The sequence below is a fragment of the Acinonyx jubatus genome, chromosome A1 (assembly GCF_027475565.1).
Source record: "Acinonyx jubatus isolate Ajub_Pintada_27869175 chromosome A1, VMU_Ajub_asm_v1.0, whole genome shotgun sequence".
NCBI lineage: Eukaryota > Metazoa > Chordata > Mammalia > Carnivora > Felidae > Acinonyx > Acinonyx jubatus.
The window spans coordinates 66660003-66686091 of NC_069380.1; the positions used below are offsets into that span (position 1 = coordinate 66660003).

At 42.9% G+C, this 26089-nt stretch overlaps 1 protein-coding gene across 1 annotated transcript in view; it reads left to right on the forward strand.

Moving 5' to 3' along the window:
* Positions 1 to 317: 317 nt before the first annotated feature.
* LOC128314529 (heparan-sulfate 6-O-sulfotransferase 3-like) overlaps positions 318 to 26089 on the forward strand; it is a 363620-nt gene continuing 337848 nt past the window's right edge. Inside the window, exon 1 of the mRNA XM_053217225.1 lies at positions 318 to 2151. Within this exon, the coding sequence (XP_053073200.1) occupies positions 1448 to 2151 (704 nt within the window). The 5' untranslated portion in view covers positions 318 to 1447. The remainder of the gene's footprint in view (positions 2152 to 26089) is intronic.

Below are 26089 nucleotides of genomic sequence, written 5' to 3' on the forward strand. Positions count from 1 at the left end.
TCTTATCATCCGCGTTGGGGGTTAGGGGTGAGTCTTGCACATTTGGGAACTCGGTGTGTATTATTAGTAGGGTAGATTTTAGGAGGTGACCCCTAAGCTCTTCTAAGTACTGCGCGGTTGTGGGCTGGTTGGTCCCGTGGTGGAGGAAATGAAGTGTGCGTTCAACAAAGAGCCTGTGATAGACAGCAGGTACCTAATGGATAATTGATGAATGGATGCTGGTTGCATACAGTTGTGGAGTTGGACACACCACAAATCTGTAGTTAAGGAGGGACCGGAATAAAACTTGAGCACCAGTTAGAATGTCTTGGGTAGAAATTAAAAGCAGTCTGGAGCCGATTTTCCCCAGCCAGCTCGAGCGCAGACCTGTCTAGGTGAGTCTGCCAGCGGTGCGCAAGTCCTGCACAGAGGCCGGCCAGATTTGCGTCCATCCTCAGGAAGAGAAAGCTGCGGATTTAGAGGTCTCGGATCCGAGCCGGTGGCTCTCCTCGGGGCCTCTCTCCTCTCTCCGCCTTCACCTCTCTCCCAAATACCTCCTCGCTGGAGGCTGAAGGGATTCCCACCCCCAGCTGCCTCCTCCGAGCCCCGCGGAGCAGCGGACTCCTCCCCTGGAAACTCCTCCGGGGCTGGGGAAGGCTTTGGCGCATGCTCCGTACCTAGGGCAGGTTTTTGCTGCGGGTAGCAGGGCTCCTGTCACACCGGCTGGCGGGTTGTGGCGGTGCCAGCCAGGGTGTGCGAGTGTGCCTGCGTGCTCGCGCCTGGGCGGACCGACCCGGACAGCAGTGCGACTCTTCCCGGAGAGGCGGCTGCGCACAGGCGCCGCGCCCGCAGCCGCCGCGGGGGCTCCTCCGCAAACTTGCGGCGGGCGCCGTCTGCCCTCTCGGCTCCCGCGCCCGGCGACCTGCGGGCAGAGGCGCCGGGCGCGCGTTCCGAGCGCGGTGCCCGCGGCCGGCCGGGGCGGCGGGGCCGGGCCGCGCCTTCGCCCTTGGCCAGCGCCCTGGCGAGCCTCATGCAGCCCCCGCGCTCGCGGCCGCAGCCGCCCGGCTGCCCCGGGCAGGTGCAGGACCGGAGCCGCGCTCCTCAGCGCCTGAGCGCCTGAGCGCCGGCGGCGGGATGCCCCGCGTGGCCTGAGAGCGCGCGCCGCGCCCGGGCGGGAGCGGGGAGCGGGCCGAGCCGGGCGCCCCTGGGAGCGCAGGGCGCCCCACGCCGCAGCCGCAGCCACCCGCGCCGGCGCCCGCCTCCCCGCTCGGCTCGCAGGCCCCGGCGCTGCCAGCCCCGGAGTGCCGGAGTGCCGCGGGGCCGCCAGCCAGCCGCACGCCTCGCGTCAGGGGCATGGAGGAGCGGCGGACTCGGAGCCGCGCCCCGGAGTCCCCGAAACTTCCGAGCGGGCGCCAGTCCGCGCCGCTGCCGCCGCCGCCGCTTCGCCTGCCGGCCTGAGAGCGGGACCATGGATGAAAGGTTCAACAAGTGGCTGCTGACGCCGGTGCTCACTCTCCTCTTCGTGGTCATCATGTACCAGTACGTGTCCCCCTCCTGCACCAGCTCCTGCGCCAACTTCGGGGAGCAGCCCCGCGCGGGGGAGGCCGGACAGCCGGCCGCCCCGAGTCCCGCCCGCCGGGCACAGGCGCCGCCGGAGGAGTGGGAGCGGCGGCCCCAGCTGCCCCCGCCACCCCGGGGGCCGCCCGAGGGCCCTCGGGGGGCCGCGGCGCCGGAGGACGAGGACGAGGAGCTCGGGGAGCCGGAGGAGGAAGAAGAGGAGGAGGAAGAGGAGCCGGACCCCGAGGCCCCCGAGAATGGCTCCCTGCCCCGGTTCGTGCCGCGCTTTAACTTCACCCTGAAGGACCTGACCCGCTTCGTGGATTTCAATATCAAAGGGCGCGACGTGATTGTGTTCTTGCACATCCAGAAGACCGGGGGCACCACGTTCGGCCGGCACCTTGTGAAGAACATCCGGCTGGAGCAGCCGTGTAGCTGCAAAGCGGGCCAGAAGAAGTGCACCTGCCACCGGCCGGGCAAGAAGGAGACGTGGCTCTTCTCCCGCTTCTCCACCGGCTGGAGCTGCGGGCTGCATGCCGACTGGACGGAGCTCACCAACTGCGTGCCGGCCATCATGGAGAAGAAAGACTGTCCCCGCAACCACAGCCACACCAGGTACTGTCTCCGGCCCCCTTTCGCTTCCTGCCGCCTCCCCGCCCCTCTCCCCGCCCCCGGTGCGGACCCTGGGCGGCCCTGCGCTGCCCGAGCCTGCGGGTAGTTTCCCCAGCGTCTTCCAGCGGTCCGGGCAGAGGCTTGGGGAGTGGGATAAGAAACCTCTGGCTACAGCCCTGGGCTTGAACTCACTCCTCTCCCTCCCTTACCCCACCCCCGCCCCCGGGGTTCCTGCCACCGCCTTGCATCTTCAGAGGTGTCCGGGAGCAATAGTGTATGTTCTTCCGTGTGTCTAGGACGGTGCGGCCTCCCGCTGACCGTGGAATGGAGAGGAGGCCTGGGTTAGACTAGCGAGGTCGGATCTTGCTCCTAAGTTGTGTGAGTGGAAACCCAAACCCGGTAAAAGGCAGGAGGAGCTGGGCGTAGAGAGGCAGGGCAGGAGTTTTACAGACATGCTGAAGCCCCAGAGGAGCCGAATCCCTCTATAGGTGACTCTTGGGTGGCTCCTCTCCAGCTCGGGAAACAATCCTCCTGATGTGTCTTTGAAGATACACTTTCAAATTCCTGCTGTACCTCGATAACCCTAATTCTGGAGATGGTCTTTGTTGCTGAGCAATGCCAGATTTGGACTCATGCTGTTCTCAGCAAGATTTCCACTCTCCCCCAGGCCAACCATCAACTCGTGCCAGAGGTGTTAGTTAAATGCCTACTGTGTGCCTGGCAACGTGCTACGTGCTAAGTGAATCCAGAGATACAATAAGTAAAATCCCTTCCTTTCAAGACAGATGGTTTTCTCCGCCCCATACCCCCTACTTTTAAATAGCAATACTGCTGAGAATTAGGAAAGTTTGAAATCTTAATAGCCAATGAAACTGCCTACATTATTAACATCCTTTGAGAGAGGCATGGGCTTAAGAATTTGGTTGAATGTTCTTTCTGCCCATTGCAATTTGAAGATTAATCTGACATGCTTGCTCAAGGGACTAAAATATTAAAAGCTTGGAACACTAGTTTATTGAAGTTTTTATCTCAAAGGTTTCAAACAATTTGGTGTAAGGGAATAGGAATTTAAAAACTCAAGCTCAATATGTTGATATCAGATAGCTTTTGCATTTGACATTATGGAAAAACTTCATTTACTGGAAGCTACCCAGATTCTGAAATTCACCACCACTGAAGCATCTAATTCTACTTCATTTCTCCAAGAATGAGCAAAATTTCATTATGGGATTTTTTAGTCTGGCAGTTTTTCAAATACTTTCTCTCCTCCCTGCTCCTTTCCTTGTTTAATGGAAATTGGTTAGAATAGGAAACTGGTTGGGCTTGGTATGAAGGCTCCTTCCTTAGCATATTTTAAAGACCTTTTACTTTTAAAAATGTCTAATTGTGTAGTATTTTAGATCCTGCCTTTCTATGTTTAGCTCAAAACAGTTTTTCAATTAATTATGACTCTCAAACTTCCTGACAAACAAGATTATTTCAATGAGAGACAATCTTTGCTACCTTTTAGCCTTTTGTACTTTTTGTATTTAGACCTTTATGTATTAATTCCTGAATGACCCCAAGGAGTCTGCTAGTCTGATTCCCAGCTTCCATTTCAGTAAAACTAGAGACTTTGATTATCACACAGGAACATCTAAAGACTCTTCAACAGAGACCGGCAGTATATTCTGCCAATATGTGTAAAACTCACAGTGAATAGATGAAGAGTTTAGGAGGAATTAGAGATTCTGGAATCAAAAATAACTGGATTTTTGCTTAGTGATGAAATGTTGCTGCTACTATAGACCCTACATGGATTACAGCACTGAGGTCTCACTCCCATAGGAAATCCTCAGTATCTGTCTATGCTGGGATGTAGGAAAATTCCACTGTGGCTATTCGAACATATAGTTTCTGTTGCACAAGTGCTTCTTTTTGTTTAATGATGGACCATGAACATTTATTTCTCTCTGAACCACAAGTTATCAGATAATCACCCTGAACCGGTTTGCTTTCTTTCTTTTTTTTTTTTTATTTCAAAATTTTCATGGTAGCTTTTTTTTTTTTTACACTATATAATCCTTTTTCCTTTTCTTCTACACGCTCTCTCCCCTTCCTAATATTCTAAGTTACTTTTTTGCTCTAGATGTTGTAGGAAGGAATGGTTGTGGTTTATGTGAGGTGCCCTACATCTAAAGTTATAGGGAAAAGGTTGAAGGGATGTCCAGTACCATCTTCCTCACCGAGAAGATTGAATTAGTAGTCTGTCATTGGAATGCCCGAGTACAGCATTCTACAGTCAACTAGATTAGCCTGGATAATGGAGGGTACGTTTCCACAATGCAAAATGGCAGATAATCTATTGCTACATAATGGGAACAAGGTTCTTCAAATAGGGCAGACTCTAAGCAAAATCAAGAAGTAGATCATGTTTTAGTTCCCTGGTCTCTTTGCTTTTGGTCCCCCTGAAAGGCCCCCCTCCCCATTTCTCACAGGGATTAGTGTCTTTGTAAGTCATGTAGTGGGTAACAGCAAGAACTCTGGATTCAGATGGATATGGCTCTCTTGTGTAACCAAGAGTGGCTCTTACTTAGTAAGCAGGAGTCAGTTACTCTTTCTGAGCCTCAGAATCTTCATCTTTAATGCATAGGTAGTAATTGGTACTCTCTTAGAGAGGTGTTATGAGACCTGAAAGGGCAAATGTGTGCAACATACTTAGCACAGTATCTGTGCATAGTAGAATGTGCTGGTATATAGTCATACTTAACATTACTTGTTAATTGTATTAACAATATTTCTTGAATCAAGGTCATCTTTTATGAAAGGAACTGAGGTGACTTCCTTAGAGCAGCTCATTGTAAAGTAGGTCACCTTATTTTATAGAGATGCCATTTTAAAAATTTAAAATTAATTAATTAATTAATTAACTTTAATATAATTTATTGTCAGGTTGGCTAACATACAGTGTATACAGTGGGCTCTTGGTTTTGGGGGTAGATTCCCGTGATTCATCACTTACATACAACACCCAGTGCTCATCCCAACAGGTGCCCTCCTCAATGCCCATCACCCATTTTCCCCTCTCCCCCGCCTCTCCCCCATCAACCCTCAGTTTGTTCTCTGTATTTAAGAGTCTCTTATGGTTTGCCTCCCTCCCTCTCTGTTTGTAACTATTTTTTCCCCTTTCCTTCTCCTGTGGTTTTCTGTTATGTTTCTCAAGATCCACATATGAGTGAAAACATATGGTATCTGTCCTTCTTTGACTGACTTATTTCACTTAGCATAATACCCTCCAGTTCCATCCATGTTGCTGCAAATGGCAGGATTTCATTCTTTCTTACTGCCAAGTAGTATTCCATTGTGTATATAAACCACAACCTCTTTATCCATTCATCAGTTGATGGACATTTAGGCTCTTTCCATAATTTGGCTATTGTTGAAAGTGCTGCTATAAACATTGGGGTACAAGTGCCCCTCTGCATCAGCACTCCTGTATCCCTTGGGTGAATTCCTAGCAGTGTTATTGCTGGGTCATAGGGTAGATCTATTTTTAATTTTTTGAGGAACCTCCACACTGTTTTCCAGAGTGGCTGCACCAGTTTGCATTCCCACCAACAGTGCAAGAGGGCTCCCCTTTCTCCACATCCTTGCCAGCATCTGTTGTTTCTTGAGTTGTTAATTTTAGCCTCTCTGACCGGTGTGAGGTGGTATCTCAGTGTGGTTTTGATTTGTGTTTCCCTGATGATGAGTCACGTTGAACATCTTTTCATGTGTCTGTTGGCCATAGAGATGCCATTTTGTGATTTCTTGGGTCGAGACAGAATCCTAAACTCTGAACTTAAGAAATAAGTGGAAAATTATGGACATTGGGCATCAGTGAATGCAGGGTACAGGATGGGAAACAGGGAAAGCACACAGTGTACTTGGGTGTATATATTCTGTTGGTGACAAAAAGGAAACCTGTCTGGAATGGTGCGAGAGCAAGAGAGAATGTCTAGGGGGCGCCTGGGTGGCTCAGTCAGTTAAGCCTCCGACTCTTGGTTTTGGATCAGGTTATGATCTCACAATTTGTGAATTTAAGCCCTGCGTTGGGGTCATAATCTCACATTTTGTGAGTTTAAGCCCTGTGTTAAGCACTGATAGTGAGTTTAAGCACTGATAGTGCAGAGCCTGCTTGGGATCCTCTCTCTCTCTCTCTCTCTCTCTCTCTCTCTGCCCTTCCCCTGCTCACACACACACTCTCTCTCAAAATAAGTAAATAAACTTTAAAGATAAAAAAACATTCTTTATCTTTAAAGATGAAAAAATGGAATATCTAGGACCAAAGGCAAAAGTGGGAAGCCAACTCTGAAAGGACATGGTTTAGATGGAGAAGCCATCATGTGGACTATACATGCCCAGGAAGGGAAAAAGGCTCTGGGGCTGGCAGAGGGCTTTTTCCAGCACAATGATTAGTTAGAGTAAAATAGGAAGCAAATCAGAAGGTGGCATGTATGAGTGACCTCTTCAATCACATCACTGATGATTTCTGCTCATTTTTCTTCTGCTTCCTCCCCAACTATCTTTTTAGTAGGTTATTCTTTTTATGTATGTATGTTTGTATTTATTAATTTATTTGGGAGAGAGAGCAAAAACGTGCATGAGCAGGGGAGAGAGGCAGAGAGAGAGAGAGAGAGAGAGAGAGAGAGAGAGAGAGAGAGAGACTGTTAAGCAGCCTCCATGCTCAGCACAGAGCCTGAAGCAGGGGTTGGGTTGATCCTGTGAACTATGAGATCATGACCTGACCTGAAATCAAGAGTCTGATGCTCAACTGACTGATCCACCTAGGAACCCTTCTTTTTTTAATTATTATTCTTATGCTGTCTTCTTTATTACCATGTTCCCTTCTTTTATTTGCATGTTCAGGCCTTTAGAAGACTATTTTTTACTATTACTGAGTATGGATAGAATCATAGCATTTTATGGCTAAAGAAGACTGAAGAGGTGATCGAGTCCTACAATATATATGGCAAATGGGCAATTTAATCCCAAGGAAGTGAAATGATATGTCTAAGGTTTATTCAGGGACTTGAATCTTCATTTTAATAATTTATATATGATGTTTTGCCTATTGTTTTTTCTGTTTACTATGAAAAGTATAGTGGAGAGTGTTTTAAGCTCTTATGTGCCAGTTACTGCAATAGTTCTAAGAATGCAGTTTTGAACAGTGTCAGCCCTATGGAAGTTAGTCTATTAGGAAGAAAGACCTTCATATTTGGTAGGTGAATATCACTCTCATTCTTAAATAAAGCTGGCAAGAGATTCTGTCCACACCTTTTATAGGGTGGGGTAGTGATTTTTCCCTTTTATGACCTACTTTCTGTTGGTTCTGGTAGAGTAGTTGGAATCTAATGAATATTGTGGTAGATAGGACCTTCTGTGTTGCAAATGATATAAACCTGACTCAAACTCAGTTCAGCCAGGGGGCATTACTGGCTTAACAACCAGACCACAGGAAACGGAGGGGTAGAGTTGGTTTGAAGAATGATTGGAACTGGAAGTTTGGGGTCTTTCTCCCCATACTCCTTTGGATATTGATCTCATTCTGTCCAATCGGCTTATTCTATGAAATGGGTAAATGGCTGTCATGTCTAATAGCTCCACAGGCCAAGAGGCTAGTAAGCCTTCTCCATGTTCCAATTTGAAATGTTGGGGCATGACTCTGAATAGCCCAGCTTGGAACTTGTGAGTCTTCTTTTAGCCAGTCCATGGGGCCGGGGCAGTGAGGTTTCCGGACCCACCTGGTATCACAGAACCATCCATGGGACTGGTGTGTGTGTGTGTGTGTGTGTGTGTGTGTGTGTGTGTAGTGATAAGGGGAGCTCACATAGATACAGCTCCCACAGGGACCATTGGGTTCTGGATAGTCTTTCCAACTGTGTCAATTACAGGTGTTAAGTAAATAAAAAATAAACAAACTTTCAGATCTCTCCTTTGCATTCTTGTGTGTAGGAACATTTTAATGTTAAGCTGCAGCTCCAATTTATTTGCAGCAGCTGGAATCCATGTCACATGAGGAATAATTTGGAGGAATAGGGGGGGATTTAATATAGAGGTGGCAAAAAATCAGGAGAGATGTAAAAATTGCCTTCAAATACTCAAAGGAGGAAGGTGTGCAAGATAGAGGAAGCTTGCTCTGTATTTCTCCAAAGGATGGAACTAGGATACTTGAGATTCAGGTGGTTGGAGAAGGTTTCAACTCAGAGTAAGAACTTCCTAAAATTTGTAGCTATCTAAAATGTGGATGGACTCTTTTGTGCAGTGGCTTACTCCCCAGCAGTGAAAACTTGAAATGTGGCTCATTAACCACTGAGGTTGTGAAAGGAACTCTTCCCTGAGGAAGAGCTTAGCCTCTCTGGCCTTCTATTTTAAGATTCTGTGTTCTAATCTAAGCTGAATTCAAGGTATCTTTCTTCTCCCCTCTTCTGCCCCATGCAGAGAAAGCAAAATACAAACCCCCCCTCAAAAAAAAAGATTACAAATGAACTACTCAGTTGTCAAACATTTGTAAATATTTCCACCAAGGAAACTTGGAAAGCACAGGTCTGGTGGTATAGACTGTTTTACATGGTGAGGGCCAGAAGCAGTAGTCCAGTGTACTAGAGCTTCTGTTTCTTCATAATGAATATAAAAAGGAAAGATGAGTTGGGCGCCTGAGTGGCTCAGTCGGTTAAGCTTCCAACTTTGGCTCAGGTCATGACATCACAGTCCGTGAGGTTGAGCCCCCTGTTGGGCTCCATGCTGACAGCTCGGAGCCTGGAGCCTGCTTCAGATTCTGTGTCTCCCTCTCTCTCTGCCCCTCCCCTGCTTGTACTCTGTCTTTCTCTCTTTCTCAAAAAAAAATATATATATATATAAAAACAATAAATAAATAAACATTGAAAAAATTAAAAAAAAAAGGAAAGATGAGAAAATATAACACAACTTACCACCAAAAGCCATCACCACTTTGGTTTTTTTTTTTTAAATGAAATTTATTGTCAAATTGGTTTCCATACAACACCCAGTGCTCATCCCAACAGGTGCTCTCCTCAATACCCATCACCCTCCCTTCCCCCCCCCACCCCCCATCAACCCTCAGTTTGTTCTCAGTTTTTAAGAGTCTCTTATGTTTTAAGCCATCACCACTTTGCAACATCATCTGGTTATTGCTTTTTCCTTTAGACAGTGGGCTGCAATATATAAGGAGTCAGCAGAGCTCTCTTTCAGATTGTCTAGAATATTATGGCCCATACAGCCTTCTAAAGTATAATCTCTTTGATGTCTCTTCTAATTAGAAATGTTGAACTGCGAAGAAGGTTAATTTTCACCATCAGGTTTGTGTGTTGTGTGAAACTAAGGAGATAAGAGATTGTCTCTTGCCGTATCCACTTACATGTTCATTACAGAGTCTCTGGAAGTATTGCTTCTGGTCCAAACCACCAACATTTGCTATAAATCAGAAAGAGGTTAAATTAAACCCATTCCTTTCTTTTTCTTTTTGAGTTGTGAAGCTAAAACTGGAACCTGGCAAATGGTGATCAATGATTTATTTTTTTGCCTCTTTCTTGCTAGTTAACCTTGGGATATTGGCAAGGGTTGATTTTTTTTGGAAAAATCCAAATGCTCATGTAATAATTGAATTCTAGGTAAATTTAGCCACTGACAATGTGGGTTTGCTTAATCTTAGACTCTTGTATTATTATTCCTCAAAGCTAATTATCATCATCTCATTTTGACGAAGGACAATCAGAAGCTTATGGCATTTGAAAGTCACTTATGCTTGATAATGGATTAAACAGGTCTAAATGATACTGCCAAATCCTAATGTGATTTTAAGACTCATGAAATAAATTATTGGGCCAAGAAATAGGTTTAGTATGAAAACAATTAAATGGGGAGCCCAAATTAATATTTTCTAGTAATTAATTATCTTGTTTTTGAGTTTGTTAAATTATGGATATTATATATAAATCCTCTGTTGATTTTAATTGGCTAATAGAGCTTTGTTTTAATTATAGCTAAGCATTTAACTATGTGTTGGGAAGTGTACCAGACGTTTAACTTAGATGATATTATTTGTTTATATCTTCCTCTAGCACATACATTTGCTCAGTAAAGCACACGCAAAGTTCCCAGCACAGAGACTGATCTATGAAAGATACTCCATAAACGTCAGCTGAAAGTCTGTGACATGTTCTAGATTACATTGGAAAAATATCAGCATAACCTGACAAGATTGTGGTTCTTTAAAAGAGGGAATGATTAAATGTTTTATAGCATGACTCTCTTACTTCAGGTGACAGTTCTAATTGTTAGTAGTTGCCTTCCATGATTAGCAAGATGTCAACTCCTTTGATTCTCTAGAGGAGAATCAGAAATTCATGTGGGTACAAACAGCCTCTTGGGAAGGTTAATCTCATTTATTGTAACTTTAGTAAAAAAAAAAAAAAATCAGCCTCTGGAGAGCACAGTGTCTTCGATGTAGGTTGGGAAGCTGAGAAAAGTGTAAATAATATGTACTGGATTACTACTGGTTGAAGTCAGATGGTTGAGGTGGTTGTGATATTGAGGAGTGTTGGAAGGAGACCCCGAATTAGGAAAACAGTCCTCAAGGGAAATTGGAAGAAATCAGTGACAAATTTATCAGTCACTGAAAATCACTGTGAGTTGTGCTGATGTCCAATTTGTGAGTGTAGTTAGGGTGATGTTTAAGAGCATGGGCTGTGAAGTCAAGGGAGCTGGATTTTCATCTGGCTCAACCTCTTACTCTCATGTAACCCTGAATAAGTCAGTTACCTGTTCTGTACTTTGATTCCTTTTCTGGAAAATGGGAGGCATGGTGGTACTACTCCTGGTGGGTTCTCATGGTGCATGTGGCACCTTTGAAGCAAAGCCTGCCACATGTAAGCATTAGCCATCATTTTCTTCTCATGGGGCTCGTCTTACACATCCACGCTGTTTTGTGTAAAAATAAAATGATAGGTAAACCTGTACCATTCCCCTTCCTTTTTTTGAGAGAGAGAGAGAGAGAGAGAGAGAGAGAGAGAGAGAGAGAGAGAGCCAACAAGGGAGGGGCAGAAGGAGAGGGAGAGAGAGAATCTTAAGCAGGCTCCATGCTCAGTGTGGAACCTGATGCAGGGCTCAATCTCAGGATGGTGAGATCATGTCCTGAGCTGAAATCCAGAGTCAGATGCTTAACCGACTGAGCCACGCAGGTGCCCCTGTACCGTCCTTTTTGACTCTGGCACTTCTCATCCTGAGAGACCAAAAATGAATCTGTAAGTTGTGATGCAGAAAAGCCACAGATGATGAAGGTAAGTGTTAATTTGTAAGCTGCCGTGGACACTTAGTGGGCACTTAAATGAAGGCATTTGAATGGAAACTCGCACTCTTCCTTTTCTTCAGCATATCATTTTATTTTTTTTATGGGTAATTAATGAAACAGCAGCAAAAATGTTTAAACACACACAATTAAATTCATAAATGGAGCAATCCTGCAGTGAAATTGAATTAGTTGCCTGTGGGCACATAAATATTTGCAGTTCATTGCTATTATTAATATCTTAGCATGCTTTTATTGGTAAGTACTGTGCCATTTGTTGTCAGAACCTTGCATTTAACACCGTATGTTCACGGTTACCTCTGCATTCTAGTTTCTTTATAAATGTAAGAGGGTAGAAATGCTAACCTCCTTGCTGTCCTCCACATTTATTTGTTGGATTTTACAGAGTATTTCTTTCAAAGGAATCAAGGTTATGGATGTTGACTATATAGTTGGATGGTAGCTTCTATGTTTTGTGGACTCTAATTATGGACTTGTAGAATTTTATAGATTTGCTTGAAAAAGTGAAAACAGAACTAGAGAGAAGGGTACACATGACTTTAAACACATATAGTTGGTAACTTAAGCTGTGTGTGGAAGGTAAGATCTGTATAGTACAGTAAAAAACAAAGTGACATGCCCGGGAAGAGAGAACAGACACTGATAATGTGGAGCGTAAATTAGAAGGATGCTACGGAGGAGGGAGAGCAGAAGGACAAAAGTAGTCAAGGTGAAGAATGAAATCTTAAAAAACCGAATCAGAAGGAATATTGAAAATGGAGGTGAGCAGTTTATCTTGCGTGCAATGGTTGGTCTCATTAGTGCCTTTATGGGGAGTGATTCGCCATCTATCCCCTGCCTCCGAGGGCCGGTGTCATTAAATGCTGTGGGTGTTCTTTTGGTTACTTACACATTCTTCTTCTCTAGCACAGCTAGCTGTATTAGTCAGGGTCCTAGAAGCAAACAGAGGGACACTCTGGGATTGTGATGGGGCTATTACAGAGGTATGGACTGGTTAAGGGCCACCACTGGACCTGGGGCCCCTTGTAACTACCGACAAGGGTATCCCCTCCGGGCCTGAAGTGGCAGAGAGGGGAGACCATGTTGTCAGCATCCATTGTCTGCTGGGGCCTGACAGAAGCTATGGCCCCAGTGGTAAGAAGGGCTTTCCCACGGGAGCTGCTTGTTCCAGAAGTATGGAGCTGAGGCAGAGAGGACGGGATGGGGAGGAAATATCCTGATCACTTTCTCCTCCCACCTGCCGGTCTCCTTCCATTGCCTTCCACTGGCTGAATCCACGCAGAAAGTGAACAGTAAGAGAGCTACTTGATATAACCACGTGTGTTCCACAAGCCAGAGAAAGATGGAGAATGGATTTGGGTTGGGGCGGGGCAGTGGGTGGGATGAACACGCAGAATAACTTGCCTTTAAATAGTTTGAAATGTCTTCTAATCCATCTTATGAATGTCCTGTTCAAGTCTACAAATGAGACCACTTATAAATATCTGTTCTTTTCGTACCTGGACCTCATGTTTTCTGTATGGACTGTTAGTCTCCACCTAAAGAACGGTGAATGCAGCAAAGCACACTCCACAGAATAGCAGTCACCATAGACAGTGACTTTTTCACTGAATGATAGAAATGATGCTAAATTTGGGTGTTTTGTCACCCCAGAATCAGCTGATAATAGTAACAGATTGGGGAAGTTTTACCTGTATTATGATGCATATTATATTATACCTGTATGTGGTATTTTATAAATTTGAAGTTGTATAGAGATATTAATTGAGACTGACAAAATAGTTTGCAAAACTGGCTGTAGTTTGCAAAAGCACACTTGTGAGATGAGATGCTTCCTGTTGCTTAGACTTTCTTCCAAGAACATTAAGAACATTAAAAGTAACATTAATGTGGCTTTCAGTCTCGGGGTGAATGATGAGGAAAGAAAAAAAATGTATCAATTAGAAAAAAGTATCAATTTGAAACTATTTTAATGTTTTTTTTTGTTTTTATTTAAAAGCCATTTGAAACACTATTTCCATATTAATTTTGCGGGAGAGATATGATATGCTTGATACTATACATATATGCAACTCTTTGCAAAATATTAGGAACATGGAATCTCCTAACATTAGATACTGAAAAATAGTTAAAGCTGATGTCTGAGAAAACTTGACATAAGAACTATCAATTCACTGTGCAAATTCCAAGAGTCAAAATGTCATGAGCCAAACATGATTCAACATATGCATTTGTAGATATTCAATACAATATCTGTCCCTAGTACCTCTACTGAGCTTGGCTCATGTGTGTTGAGTTCATTTCTTCCATCCATGAGGAGGGGATTTTGCGTTGCTGGGAACAGCATCATCCACGAAGAACATACTCTTTTTCACATGTATGTACTCTTTACGTACAGCACTGTTTTTTGTTCTCTAGAACCCCATTATGTGATGGCTAGAGTTGGCAATGGTCTGCAAACACGAGGCTCTTGTGCAGGCCCTTGCATCTGTGTGAAGTGTATTTGCCATGATAAAATTGCCTTAGGAATTGTATTCTGCTGGCTCCGAATATTAACTATAAGGAGCCTGCACTCCAGTCAACTGAATGTAAGTCCCGTTAACTTAAAGATTCTGGGCGAGCTGTTAGAGAAGATTTTCTTTTCCACATAGCTTCATCGAGTTTGTCATTCTGCCTTCCAAACATTCGATGAAAGAGGTGGATTAATGGATAGTTCTATTTCTAATGATTCTATTAAAGAAACAGTTCTATCAATACTTCTCTTGATAAATAAATATCAAAAGTATTGTGTATAAAACCGTCAGACAACATGAAGGAACTCCGGTACGTTGGAGCTGTCAAATTTATTATCTGATGCGTATTTAATCTAAAAATACTTCTCAGCTCTCATGGTCCATTCTTTGTCTTTTAAATTCACACTTAAGCCTACAGCACCACTGCAGATAAATTTCTTTGCTTTGAAAGTTTTATTCTGCGAGTTCCCTATGTGTGCTATAAAGAATAATTAATGTAATGAAAAAATCAATATTGTGTATAAATTATTTAGGCTTTACTATCATTGTAATTTTCTCTTCAACACCTATTGATCGGCAACAATTCATTTGTTAATTTCTTCCTAATAAGATATTCATTGTATTAGGTCCGTAGTAGTGCTAGCCGTGCACCTTCACGAATAAGTCATGAATTACTAATGATACGTGGAAGAAGTTAACCTACTAGTGAGTGCTGTAAGACGGAAAACAGGCAAAGGGGAGTCATTTGAAATGCTGTCCCGTGGAAAGCCTGTGTAGTCACAACGGCTAATAACTAAATGAGTAGACTCTTGCAGGATATTAATTTGTACTTTAAAATTTTATGTGACCATATTTTTCCAGGGAAGAAGGTCTTAGCATTGGCAGACATTCTGCCTCAATAGCATTTTCTAGATCCAGTAAAATAAAAGGCAAAGAACATATGTTCTGAAGCCCAAATGTAGGTTTAAGTCCTGACTCTATTACTTACTATTATACGACCTGTCACGGATTGCACGAGTTCTTCAGGCTTTGTTTTCTTGACCCATAAAACAGTGATAAAAACATTCCTGTGTGGTGTCAGTGTTGGTTCCAGACTTTGGGAGCTTCCTGGGTGAAATCAGAAACACCCCTGTACATGGAGGGCAAAGAAAGACTGAAGGAAGAGACAGCCATTCCAGATTGGTAGGCAGCGGGTTTACTAAGCAAGGGAACTTACATATGAGGCTTGTCTTGGGTGCGTGGCCCCATGATGATTCTGCACCTGCCTGCCAGAATCTTAAGAGTTTATACAGAGACCTTAGCTGAGTTCAGTCCAGATGGTCTCTACACCTACCTATCTCAAGGCCGTGTCCTAGAGACAGCTCCTAGTGTGGGGATGTAGGCAGAAAGTGCATTCCAAGGACAGGGGAGTGGCTGGGGGATGCCTTCCATTTACCCCAGGTCCAGCTTGTGCTGGCTCACCCATTGGTTCCATCCTCTAGATGACTTCCTCCGACAATTAATAATGAGGATCATCTGAGTTAACGCCCACAAACATTTACAGGTGTGTATGTTTCTTTTTAAATTTTATTTCTAAATCCACAGTTCTTTTGTTTTGGGAGGATAAGGGATAATCTTCCCAACTGTCTGTAACAGTGCTCTGAATGAATTGGTAATTAGATGCTGCTTCGATAGTTGTCCACTGAATTTTTTCAGAAGACTATGAAAAATCTGAGCCCTTTTGGAAACCCAAAGAGATTGGAGTCCAAGAAATCAAACTGCCCAAATTCGTGGCAAAGAGAACTTTTGTGTCAGCTCATTTGGACCAAGGAGGGAGAGTGTTATCCTGAAAAGAGCTCTGCACTTGTGATTAAGCAACACGGTTTGAATCTAGGCTTCTTCATGGACTTGTTTACTTATTGATTGTGTGGCCTTCCTGCCAATATTTAAGCTTCCTGAAGATAGTGACTGTTTTGTTTCCCTCTGCATCCTCAGTGCCTAGAATAGTGCCTGGTCATAATGGCTGTCAAATAAATGTTGGCTGAATAAGTGAAAGAATGAAAGAAAACAAGCATGAATAAATTTACTAATTTATCGGACACTTTGGATAGGAATATGTGTCCTGTCTTCCTTTCTGGAATTGTTGGAGGTTAAGTGAAAACACTTGGGAAAGGATAAAGTACTCTACAAACTTAAATTTACTCTGACAGTGAGGAGCCTTTTGACATAGAATGGAAAAGGAAGGAAAGTTGGATTTTGGAAATGCAATGAATATATAATTCAGTGTTTACAGGGAGTGTCAAAAATCAGGAATGACAAAGATGCATTCGAAAATATGCAAAACACACATTCAGCTCGACAACTTGTTAGAGTAATGAGCAGTTTCACTTAAAACAGGACATAATATATCATAAAAGGCTTATCAAGATGCTCAAGTTTTTCTCCTTAGACCATCAGGAAACTCTTTTTCCAGGGATTTGGCACAGATCAAGGTATAAAAGTTTTTTTCCCCTGCATTGCTTTACCCTTTTGAGGAAGCTATCCTAAAATTGGTATTTTTACTTTTGTATTCATGACTTTATCATTATTTTCATATGACCACTATACATTATAACTTTCGGTTAATATGTCCTCAAAGTGCTGAGAATGTAACTCATTTTCATTTAAGCTGATTTAGCATGTGATAATCTACTGAGCTGTTCTCTGCATACTTGCTTTTGAAGCTAATTACAGGAGAGCAAAAAGTTACTTTAGAAGAGAAAATAAAATCTTCTAGAATCAAGAGTTTATGTTTCATAATAAAGATCTGTTAGCAGAATAACTTTGCTTAGTAAGGAGCTGGTTTTCATATATGAGGTATGCCTGATCACTTCTAGGAGGATATACACATTTGCTTGGGTGGAGACCTTAAACTATACAAAGTATCTGGGTTGGACTGGAGTCTTAAAAATTTTTTTTTTGATGTTTATTTATTTTTGAGAGCGGACAAGAGAGAGACAGAGTGCAAGTGGGGGAGGGACAGAGAGAGAGGGAGACACAACATCTGAAGCAGGCTCCAGGTTGTGAGCTATCAGCACAGAGACCCATGTGGGGCTCGAACCCTCAAGCAATGAGATCATGACCTGACCAGACTTCTTCTGGACCAGAGTCTTGGAAGAAGGTCAGTAAGCTGATGGAAAACCAGGAGAGATGTGATGACCAGCAGTAGGAGGTGATCCAGAAGAAGAGAGGGAGGGTATTGCACTTGTTGAACTCTATTTTAACAGCAACCCTCTGAGGCACGTAGAAGTGTCCCCATTTTACAGATGAAGAATCTGAGTATATTTATTGGGAAACTATCAGCTGCATTTAACAAAATCTCAAGTTCATATTGGCTTAATAGTGAGACATTTTAAGTCTCATAACAAGCCCAGAGAGAATTGGTTGATTCTGTCTTGATAGCATTTTCCAGATCTAGTAAAGCAAAGAGGCAAAGAACATAATTTTGGAGTCCAACCGTGGGTTTGAATACCGACTCTGCCACTTTCTGCCATGTGACTTTGCACAGACTGCGTGAATACTTGAAGCCTCAGTTTCTCGACCTGTAAAACAGTGATAAAAACATTCCTACCTGGTATTAGTATTGAGGATCATATGAGTTAATGCACACAGACATTTAGAGATATACCTGAAGCACAGTAAGCACTCATTAAATGTTAGCTGTCATTATTTTACTGAGGCCCCAGGTGTTTTTTCACACCTTTGTTAACCTTGTTGACTCATGGTTGCAGGAAGGCTGCAGTTGCTCAGGCAGAATTTCCTGGCCAAAGGGACAATATTTAGAGCAGAAAGTTCACTTTCCCACCCCTAAGCCAATCAATGGCAATGGGAATAGGACCTCCAGGATTTATCCGTGAAGGTGGGGATAGTGGATAGCAGGACAAAATCAAGGCTCTCCCAGCAAGGGAAAGGGGGGAATGGATGTTGGAGAGCCTACCAATAGACTCTCCATCCTGTTGTAGAGAGACACATGGGATTAAATTATAAAACTAGACTTCAAATCCAGGCCTCACTTCCAAGTTCTGGTCTGCCAATTATCCTAACTACATCTATGAAAAGTGTTACATTTCTGTGCTTAGTCAAAGATTATTCATTGATTTTTTTTTCCATTTACTTCCTTGTTGGTTTAGTTAACTTCAACATACCTTTATTGAGTGTCTACTACATATCAATCACAGTACACTTTGGGAGAAATCAGAGGGAGAAGAACTAGTAATTATTGCTGACACATTTTAATTGCTTACTCTGCTTTAGGCTAAGTGCTTTCTTATGTAAGGACTTGCATTAAGTAGGTACCATTATCATCTTCATTGTACAGATGAGAAAATGAGGCTCAGGGAGGTTAAGTGACTTGTTCGTGGCTGCAGAATTAATCATTGGTGGAGCAGTGAGGTTTTTTCCTTTATTTTAATTTTTTAAATGTTTTTCATTTTATTTTTGAGAGACAGAGAGAGACAACATGAGTGGGGAAGGAGCAGAGAGAGAGGGGGACACAGAAATCCGAAGTAGGCTCCAGACTCCGAGCTGTCAGCACAGAGCCCAACCTGGGGCTCAAACTCACAAACTGTGAGATCATGACTGGAGGTGAAGTTGGACGCCTAACCGACTGAACCACCCAGGCACCCCTAAGAGCAGTGAGGTGTTTTAAGTGAGGTGTGTCTGATTTCAGAACCATCTCTCTCTGTCTCTCTTTTTTTTTTTTTTGAGCAGAAAGTAGCAAGTACTTTATTATTATTTTTCATTCAAGTATAATTAACATACAGTGTTACATTAGTTTCAGTGCTCATTAAGATAAGTGTACTGCAGAACCATACCTGTGCTGATATTGTGCATATATGACTGCTGTCTAGGCAGGTAGTAAGAATACCAGGAAGAGCAAGGCAGAACCAGGGTGGAGCTAAGTTGTTATTATTATTATTATTATAATAACAACCATGTTTTCTGGTTTTTGTATTTTATGCCTTGACATCTGGGGCCTTACTGACCCTTGGAGGGATTGCCCCTCCCAGGGTTAGCTAATTCCTGGAGATAAAGTATGTGCCCATGACATTGAGCATGTCTTGCACATGAAAGCCAACTAACTCAGAGCGCATATCCCCAACCATTTCCTTTACTAAGCTCTTATACTCCAGGTCACTGTCCCCCGTGCCCCACCCCTGTGCTAATCACCTGAGGGCCAGGTATTAGACAATTTAGCACAGCTGCTATACCCCAGAGCCCACAGCAACGACTCAAACTAGCCCGTCCTAAACCCTGCCTCCCTTGTTCCTTCCCTGAGAAACCACAAGAAAGCCTCTTGTCCAGGTTTTCCCCTTGCTTCCTCTGTCACCTAGCTGACCCTGGTGCTCCCCTACGTGGCCTGGTGTGGCATACTGTGCCTTCTTTCACCAGGGCTCTGTGAGTATACAAAACTCCTTCCTTCCTAACAATCATTTCTGTGTCCGCTCTTCCTACCACAAATGATTAAAATAAATCCCCGAGTATCCTTAAAACAGCCATCAAGAATGGAACTCAAATATAGGACACGGAATCTAGTTATTCAAAAGCATGAAAGTGGTAAAAAGTAGGTTCAGAAGCAGAGTAAAAAACAAGTAATCAGAGTACAGAAGCAAAGTCAAGTTGGGACTGGGTCCTGGATTTGACTAGTCATTGCCCTCACATTCATAGTCAGGACTGTGGCTTGGTTGCTGAGATTGGTGTGGGACCAGGTCTTCAATTCGTATGGTTCTGAGCTACAGGAGGACATGGATGTGGGAGAACAGAGGGTGGAAAAGGATGGGCTGTAGAATGGTGACCTCAATGATCCCTTACAATTTAAACAACGTTGTGAGGGCACCTGGGTGATTCAGTCGGTTGAGCGTCCTATTCTGGCTCAGGTCATGATCTCATGGTTTGTGAGTTCAAGTCCTGTGTCAGGCTCTGTGTGGACAGCTCAGAGCCTGGAGCCTTCCTCGGATTCTGTGTCTCCCTCTCTCTCTCTCTCTCTCTCTGCCCCTCTCCCGCTCATGCTCTGTCTCTCTCTCTCTCTCAAAAATAAATAAACATTAAAAAAAATTGAATAATACAATGTTATGAGAACATTGACTGGTTGACAAGAGTGATATAATATTTAATTTTTAAAAAGTTTTTATTTTAATTCCAGTTAGTTAACATACAGTGTTATATTAGTTTCAGGTATACAATATAGTGATTCAACGCTTACACACAACACCCAGTGCTCATCACAAGTGCCCTAAGTTCTTAATCCCCATCACCTATTCAACCCATCTCCCCACACCCCTCGACTCCGGCAATCATCAGTTTGTTCTCTACAGTTAAGAGTCTGTTTCTTGGTTTTTCTCTCTCTTTTTCTTTTCCTTTGCTCTTTTGTTTCTAAAATTCCACACATGAGTGAAATCATATGGTATTTGTCTTTCTCTGACTGACTTGTTTCACTTAGCAGTATACTCTTTAGCTCATCTGTGTCATTGCAAATGGCAAGATTTCCTTCTTTTTTATGGCTGAATAATATTCCATTGTACACATATACCACATCTTCTTTATCATTCATCTATCATTGGACATTTGGGATGCTTCCATATCTTGGCTATTGTACATAATGCTGCTATAAACATGGGGGTGCATGTATCCCTTTGAATTAGTGGTTTTGTTATTTAATTTTATTTTGAAGTGGTTTTATTTCTATAGGTAGCTGGCTAGATTGATTGATTGATTGATTGATTGATTGATTGATTCGTGATTGTACGTAGCCCAATACTGGGCATTGTGGAGGACACAGACTGGGGAGATCTGGTCCTGGCTTTGAAAGAGTGAAATACAGTTCTGTAAGGCATAGACAAAATGACTTGGAAATATTTACATCACAACATTCAAGTCCACTCATGGTATTGTATTCAGAACTACATATACAAGTTCTAAAGAAGATGTGCTATAAGAAAGAGTGTGAATATTTTCAGTAATAAACAGGCACATAATAAAGTGTTTGAATTGGCTGAAGAGAGTGTGATATTGGGATGATATAGGGTAGTTTATAGAGGGCTCCAAATATATGCTGGACTGAAGAGATATTATTTTTTGTTCAGTATCACATTTAGAATTACCTTAAGTCCTTAAACAGTGATGGTTTTACAAATATGTCCAAAAATTCTCTGATGCTCTTCTCTTCAAGAGGTAAAGCTTAATTCTTCTCTACCCCCCAGGATTGACTTCAGTGACTTGGTTCTAATGAATAGAATACAACCAAAGCAATGAGATGCCGCTTCAGAGGTTAGGTTAGAAAAGGACCGTGGCTTCTGTATTGGTGTTCTTTCTCTCTCTGTCTCTCACCCCTCCCCCGTCATCTCTTTCTCTGGGTAAAGTTGTGTCCTGAGCACCCTCTGGGGAGGCTCATATGGCAAGGAGCTAAAGCCTTCTGCCAACAGCGGTGTGAGTGGGCTTGGCGGGGGATCGCCCAGCCCCTGTATAGTCTTCAGAGACTGCAACCTTGCAAGAGCCCCTGAGCCATGTTTGAATGCTAACAGGAATGATAAAGCAAAGCTGGGTGATCGTAGGAGCGATGTTTTAAAGACAATGACAGATGATCCAATCATAGAACACAGGATCTCATCTATCTTCTTCTCTTTTTAACAGAAACGAAGGCAGAGTATTTGAGTACAGATCCAGGCAGGTTGGTGAGCTGAGGGTTGAAAGATGAGGTCGTTCTAATCTGATTGCATTCTTTTCTCTATGAAGTACACAGCAAGGTCATTAGCTGAGAGAGGGGCAGAGAGGAACAAATGTTGGAAACTTGAGGAGAGCAGAGAAGGTGTAAATAATTATCTCAGAAGTTGGAAAAACAAATTTCCTAGGAAGTAAGCTGTCTGGCAGTATTGAGTTCTGTTCTGAGACCTGTGATTATAAATTTGAAACCAGTCCAGTCAGCAACGTTCTGTGATTTTCTTCAGCAACATTAAGCTGCTCTGGTAGAGGCATAGAGTAAGTGCATGGGGTATTTAACCAGGATTGGGGTTTTACCAGTGGGGGAACAAGAGAGTTATGGTGGCAAGGAGGCATTTATAGACCCAGATCATGCAATCCAGACTGGTTAAGAGATACACGAGGATAGAGAGTAGAACAGTCAAGGGTGTGTGTGAGGGTTGATGGCCTAGGTCTGTCTGGGGAACTGTAGGAGGGGAGCTGGCCTGTGGTGTAAGTGTGCTGGACTGCAGGGGATGATGGTCAGGGAACAGAGTGTGTGAGGTTGACATGCTGGAGCGGGTGCTGTAATTGTGTGATCTATGAGAGTAAGTGCTGAGGTGGGGGCAAGAAGTGATCCCTGCAGTTAAGAAGGTCAAAGAAAGGCTGGGATGAGATGTTGGATGGATTATTCATGCAAATGTTGAAGTCAAGACTGATGATAAATGTGGAGTTGGAGAGGAGAGTAAGGAGCCTGGCGCTGGGAGTTGGGAAGTCCGTGGTGACAGCACCATGGGTTCAGGGGGACAAAGAATGACATGTGCCCCAGTAGAGTGTGGGCACGTAATTCCTCAAGTCAGGCTTCTATGCTGCTCAGTTTTTGGGATTTTGAGGAACAAAGAAGGAAAGAGATAAAGGAGAGAAGAGAGCAGAACATAGAAATAAGATAAAACAGAAGTTGCAATAGGATGTTAAATAAGGAGATACAAGAACCTGAAGGAAAAAGGATGTTCTGTGGTCCCCACTAGGGACTCCTCTGTAAGGAGATCAGAGTGCAGCTTCCTGTGGAAGGTTAGGGCCTATGACTTTCACTATCCTTGTATGTATCACTTGATCACAGTTATCAAGACACAGTTTTGTGCAACATTCCCTTTTTATGAAAGCAGTAATGGGAATAATATTTGTAAAGTTTCTTGTCTAAAAGCATTTAGAAATTTTAAACCTTGGTATCAAGGGGACCGAGATTCTGTTACCTTAAAACTTCCCTGATGAGGGATAGCTCTGTCCCTGGATTGCCAGGTACACAAGGTTTTCCAGCGGGCAGATGACTTTGCAGGAAATAAGATCTTGACCATTGGCTGTGAGCTGGGCCCCAGAAGCTGCAAACAAACCGTGATCATATGTCATACGTGATCATGTGTCAGTATGTGATCATACATCAGTACATGAGTAGGTAGGTTTCTGAGAAATAAAGGTTTCTCAAGGAGATAGCTCTCATTCATAAAGGAGGGTTAGTCTATTTCAAAACACTTGGGTTTTGATGGGATGGACTAGGAGAAGGTGTTAGAGAATAATTACTACGATTTCTAAAAGGTCATGCATTGTTTATATGTGGAAGGGGCCTCCTTCATAGGTAGATTGGGCTGTGTTTTGTCTAAAGCTTGATTCTTTCCACGTTGGGAGAGCTACTTAGCATTTATTAAAAATCGGATACCCTCTTCTGTTCTGGAGAAGGGCTAAGGGCAGTACAATAAATTACACCGATGTTCATGACTTTGAGGTATCAGAGAGGTCAAAAGGGACCCAGGAAGGGCCTAGGAATGAAGATCCAAAAAGTGGCCCAAGAAATCGAGACTAGAAAGGTATAAATGGTGGGTGGGCACAACAACCAGTATTTAAGTGTTTATACTTCGTGTTTGGCAATAGGACAAGTTTGGTTTGCAGAGGTGGCTAAGGCCCTGCTGATACACTTAAGAAAAAAAAAAGTTCTCTTTTTGGATGGAAGAGAACAATCTGAGCCACTGAGATACAGTGAGAGGAGGTTGGAGGTGCTAGGTGCTGGCTACGCACTGGAAATAAAAGGTGAATCAGACATTGTCACTGTTCTCAAGGACCTTACAGACGGACTAAACACTGGACAGTTTTACGATTGTATCGAGGCATGTGCTGGCATAGGTGAAGTGGGAGCCAGGTAAGGAGAGAGGCGTGGTCAGCAAGGGCAGGACAGACTTGCCCCAAGGAGACGGATTAATTAGAAAAGGTGATGAGAACTTAGGAGAAAGAGCGGCTGATTTTGCCAAGGGGATATGGTAACGACCTCAGAAGTTATGATGCAGGAGCCATGCATCCAGGGGTGTCCCAGATGTGTCTCCGTGACATACTGTTTGCTGCACTTTGACTAGTTATTAAGTTGTAGCGTAAGTGATTTATTACTAAAAGTGTTAGAAGTACCAAAGTTTACAAAAAAATGATTATATTTTCCTTTTAAATTAAACAGGACTCAAGGTGACCTGTGGGATCTCTCTCATGTTCTCTGATCCTTTCTTAAGAGGGACACAGAGGGTCAGATTTACAGTGTGTCCTGAAGGGAAAAGGTTGATTACTCCGTTTTCAGCATATATAATTAGGAACAGATGAACAATACTATTCAATTATCATATAGCTTAATTACTTGTGAATGTGCATATTAAGGTACATAACCTTCCCAGGCTAACTGCCTACCTCCAAAGACAATTTGAGGTGGATTACAGAATTAAAATAGGACAATTAAAAATATGAGTAAAATGAAAACCAATTAAAAGGAACAGAAAGATGTGTGTGCCAGGCATCTAAGTTTAGTTCATTTGTGCAGTTAAACATGAACTTAAGCTTTTAATATCTTGGCTGCTAAGACAAAAAATAAAATACTTTTTAAAAAATGTTTATTTATTTTTGAGAGACAGAGAGAGACAGAGTGTGAACAGGGGAGGGGCAGAGAGAGAGGGAGACACAGAATCCAAAGCAGGCTCCAGGCTTTGAGTTGTCAGCACAGAGCCCGATGCAGGGTTTGAACTCATGAACTGAGAGATCATGACCTGAACTGAAGTCAGAAGCTTAAACAACTGAGCCACCCAGATGCCCTCAAAAATCAAATACTTAGAGAGACTTGGTCATTGATTTAAGTTTGTCTCAGGAAAAACAAAACAAAACAAAACAAAGCAAAACCCACAACAGCTTCTTTTTTCTGACCTCCGGAAGGAATTTATTGCTTAAAGGGACATGGAATGACGTCATGAACAACGTTTTCATGGTAGTTTTGATAGAGATAAGAAACATTCTTCAAAGGGCTGTTACTTACATCAGTTCTATCAAACAGAGATTTTGGTGTATCACTAATGAGTGACTGAAGAATACGATGAAAAGAAAATCTCATCCCCTATAGTGACAAAGATATAAAATACTTAGGAATTCGCTTTTTTAGGGAATCACTGTGACCTGCGTAAACAAAATGACAACACTTTCCTGGAGAATATTCTTGAAGCATGAATGAATAATGTTTCCTCAGTGGGAGAATGAATATTGTAAAGACTGGATATTTTTAGTAAGTTCATTTATAAGTTCAAACATTTAAAAATCTGCTAGACTCTTTCATGACAAAATCATTCTGAAACATTCTGAAAAAAAAATCACAGGATACTAGAAATATTACTAAAGAAGAAAAGTAATGAGGTGAAGTTAGTCATGGATATATACCAGTTTAGAAACAATAATATAAACTGCATATAGTGATGCATGAATAGGAAAAGGAAAAACAGGACTTGAATAGGATGAAAAGCTCTAGAAATTGATACAGTCGTATTTGCGGACTGAATGTGGGATGTAGTAGTTATCACAGAATAGGGTAAGGAATACTCATTTAATAATCAATTTCCCAACAACATTTAGAAACACAGCGAAGCGAACTCTTTTAGATCTGCGTCTCATACAATAAACTATGTTCCAGGTGAACTCAATAGTTAAACATAAAAATTAATATAAGCCTGGGGATAATATAAAATTGGACATATTGGGAGTACCTGGGAGAGAGGGATCCTTTCCAACATGTGAAGAGATAACAGAGAGCACAGGAAAAAGTCCAAGATCTATCTGTGTTAAAAAGGAGAAAAGTGTACTGTGAAGGCAATACAACAAATAAAAGGGAAGAGGGGAGCAGAGTGTCATGGGTGTGGGTTTGCAGGAATACCAGAGATGCACACACTCCACTGTTAGGTTAGATTACATTCCTGATTTCTTTAGCCAAGGATACAGGGTTTTATTGGGATGAGAAGGTCACACACAGCTGGATGGTAGGGGAATGGTAGGTTAAGCTATGATAAAACAAACTGATGGAATATTTTGTCTCCATTAAAAT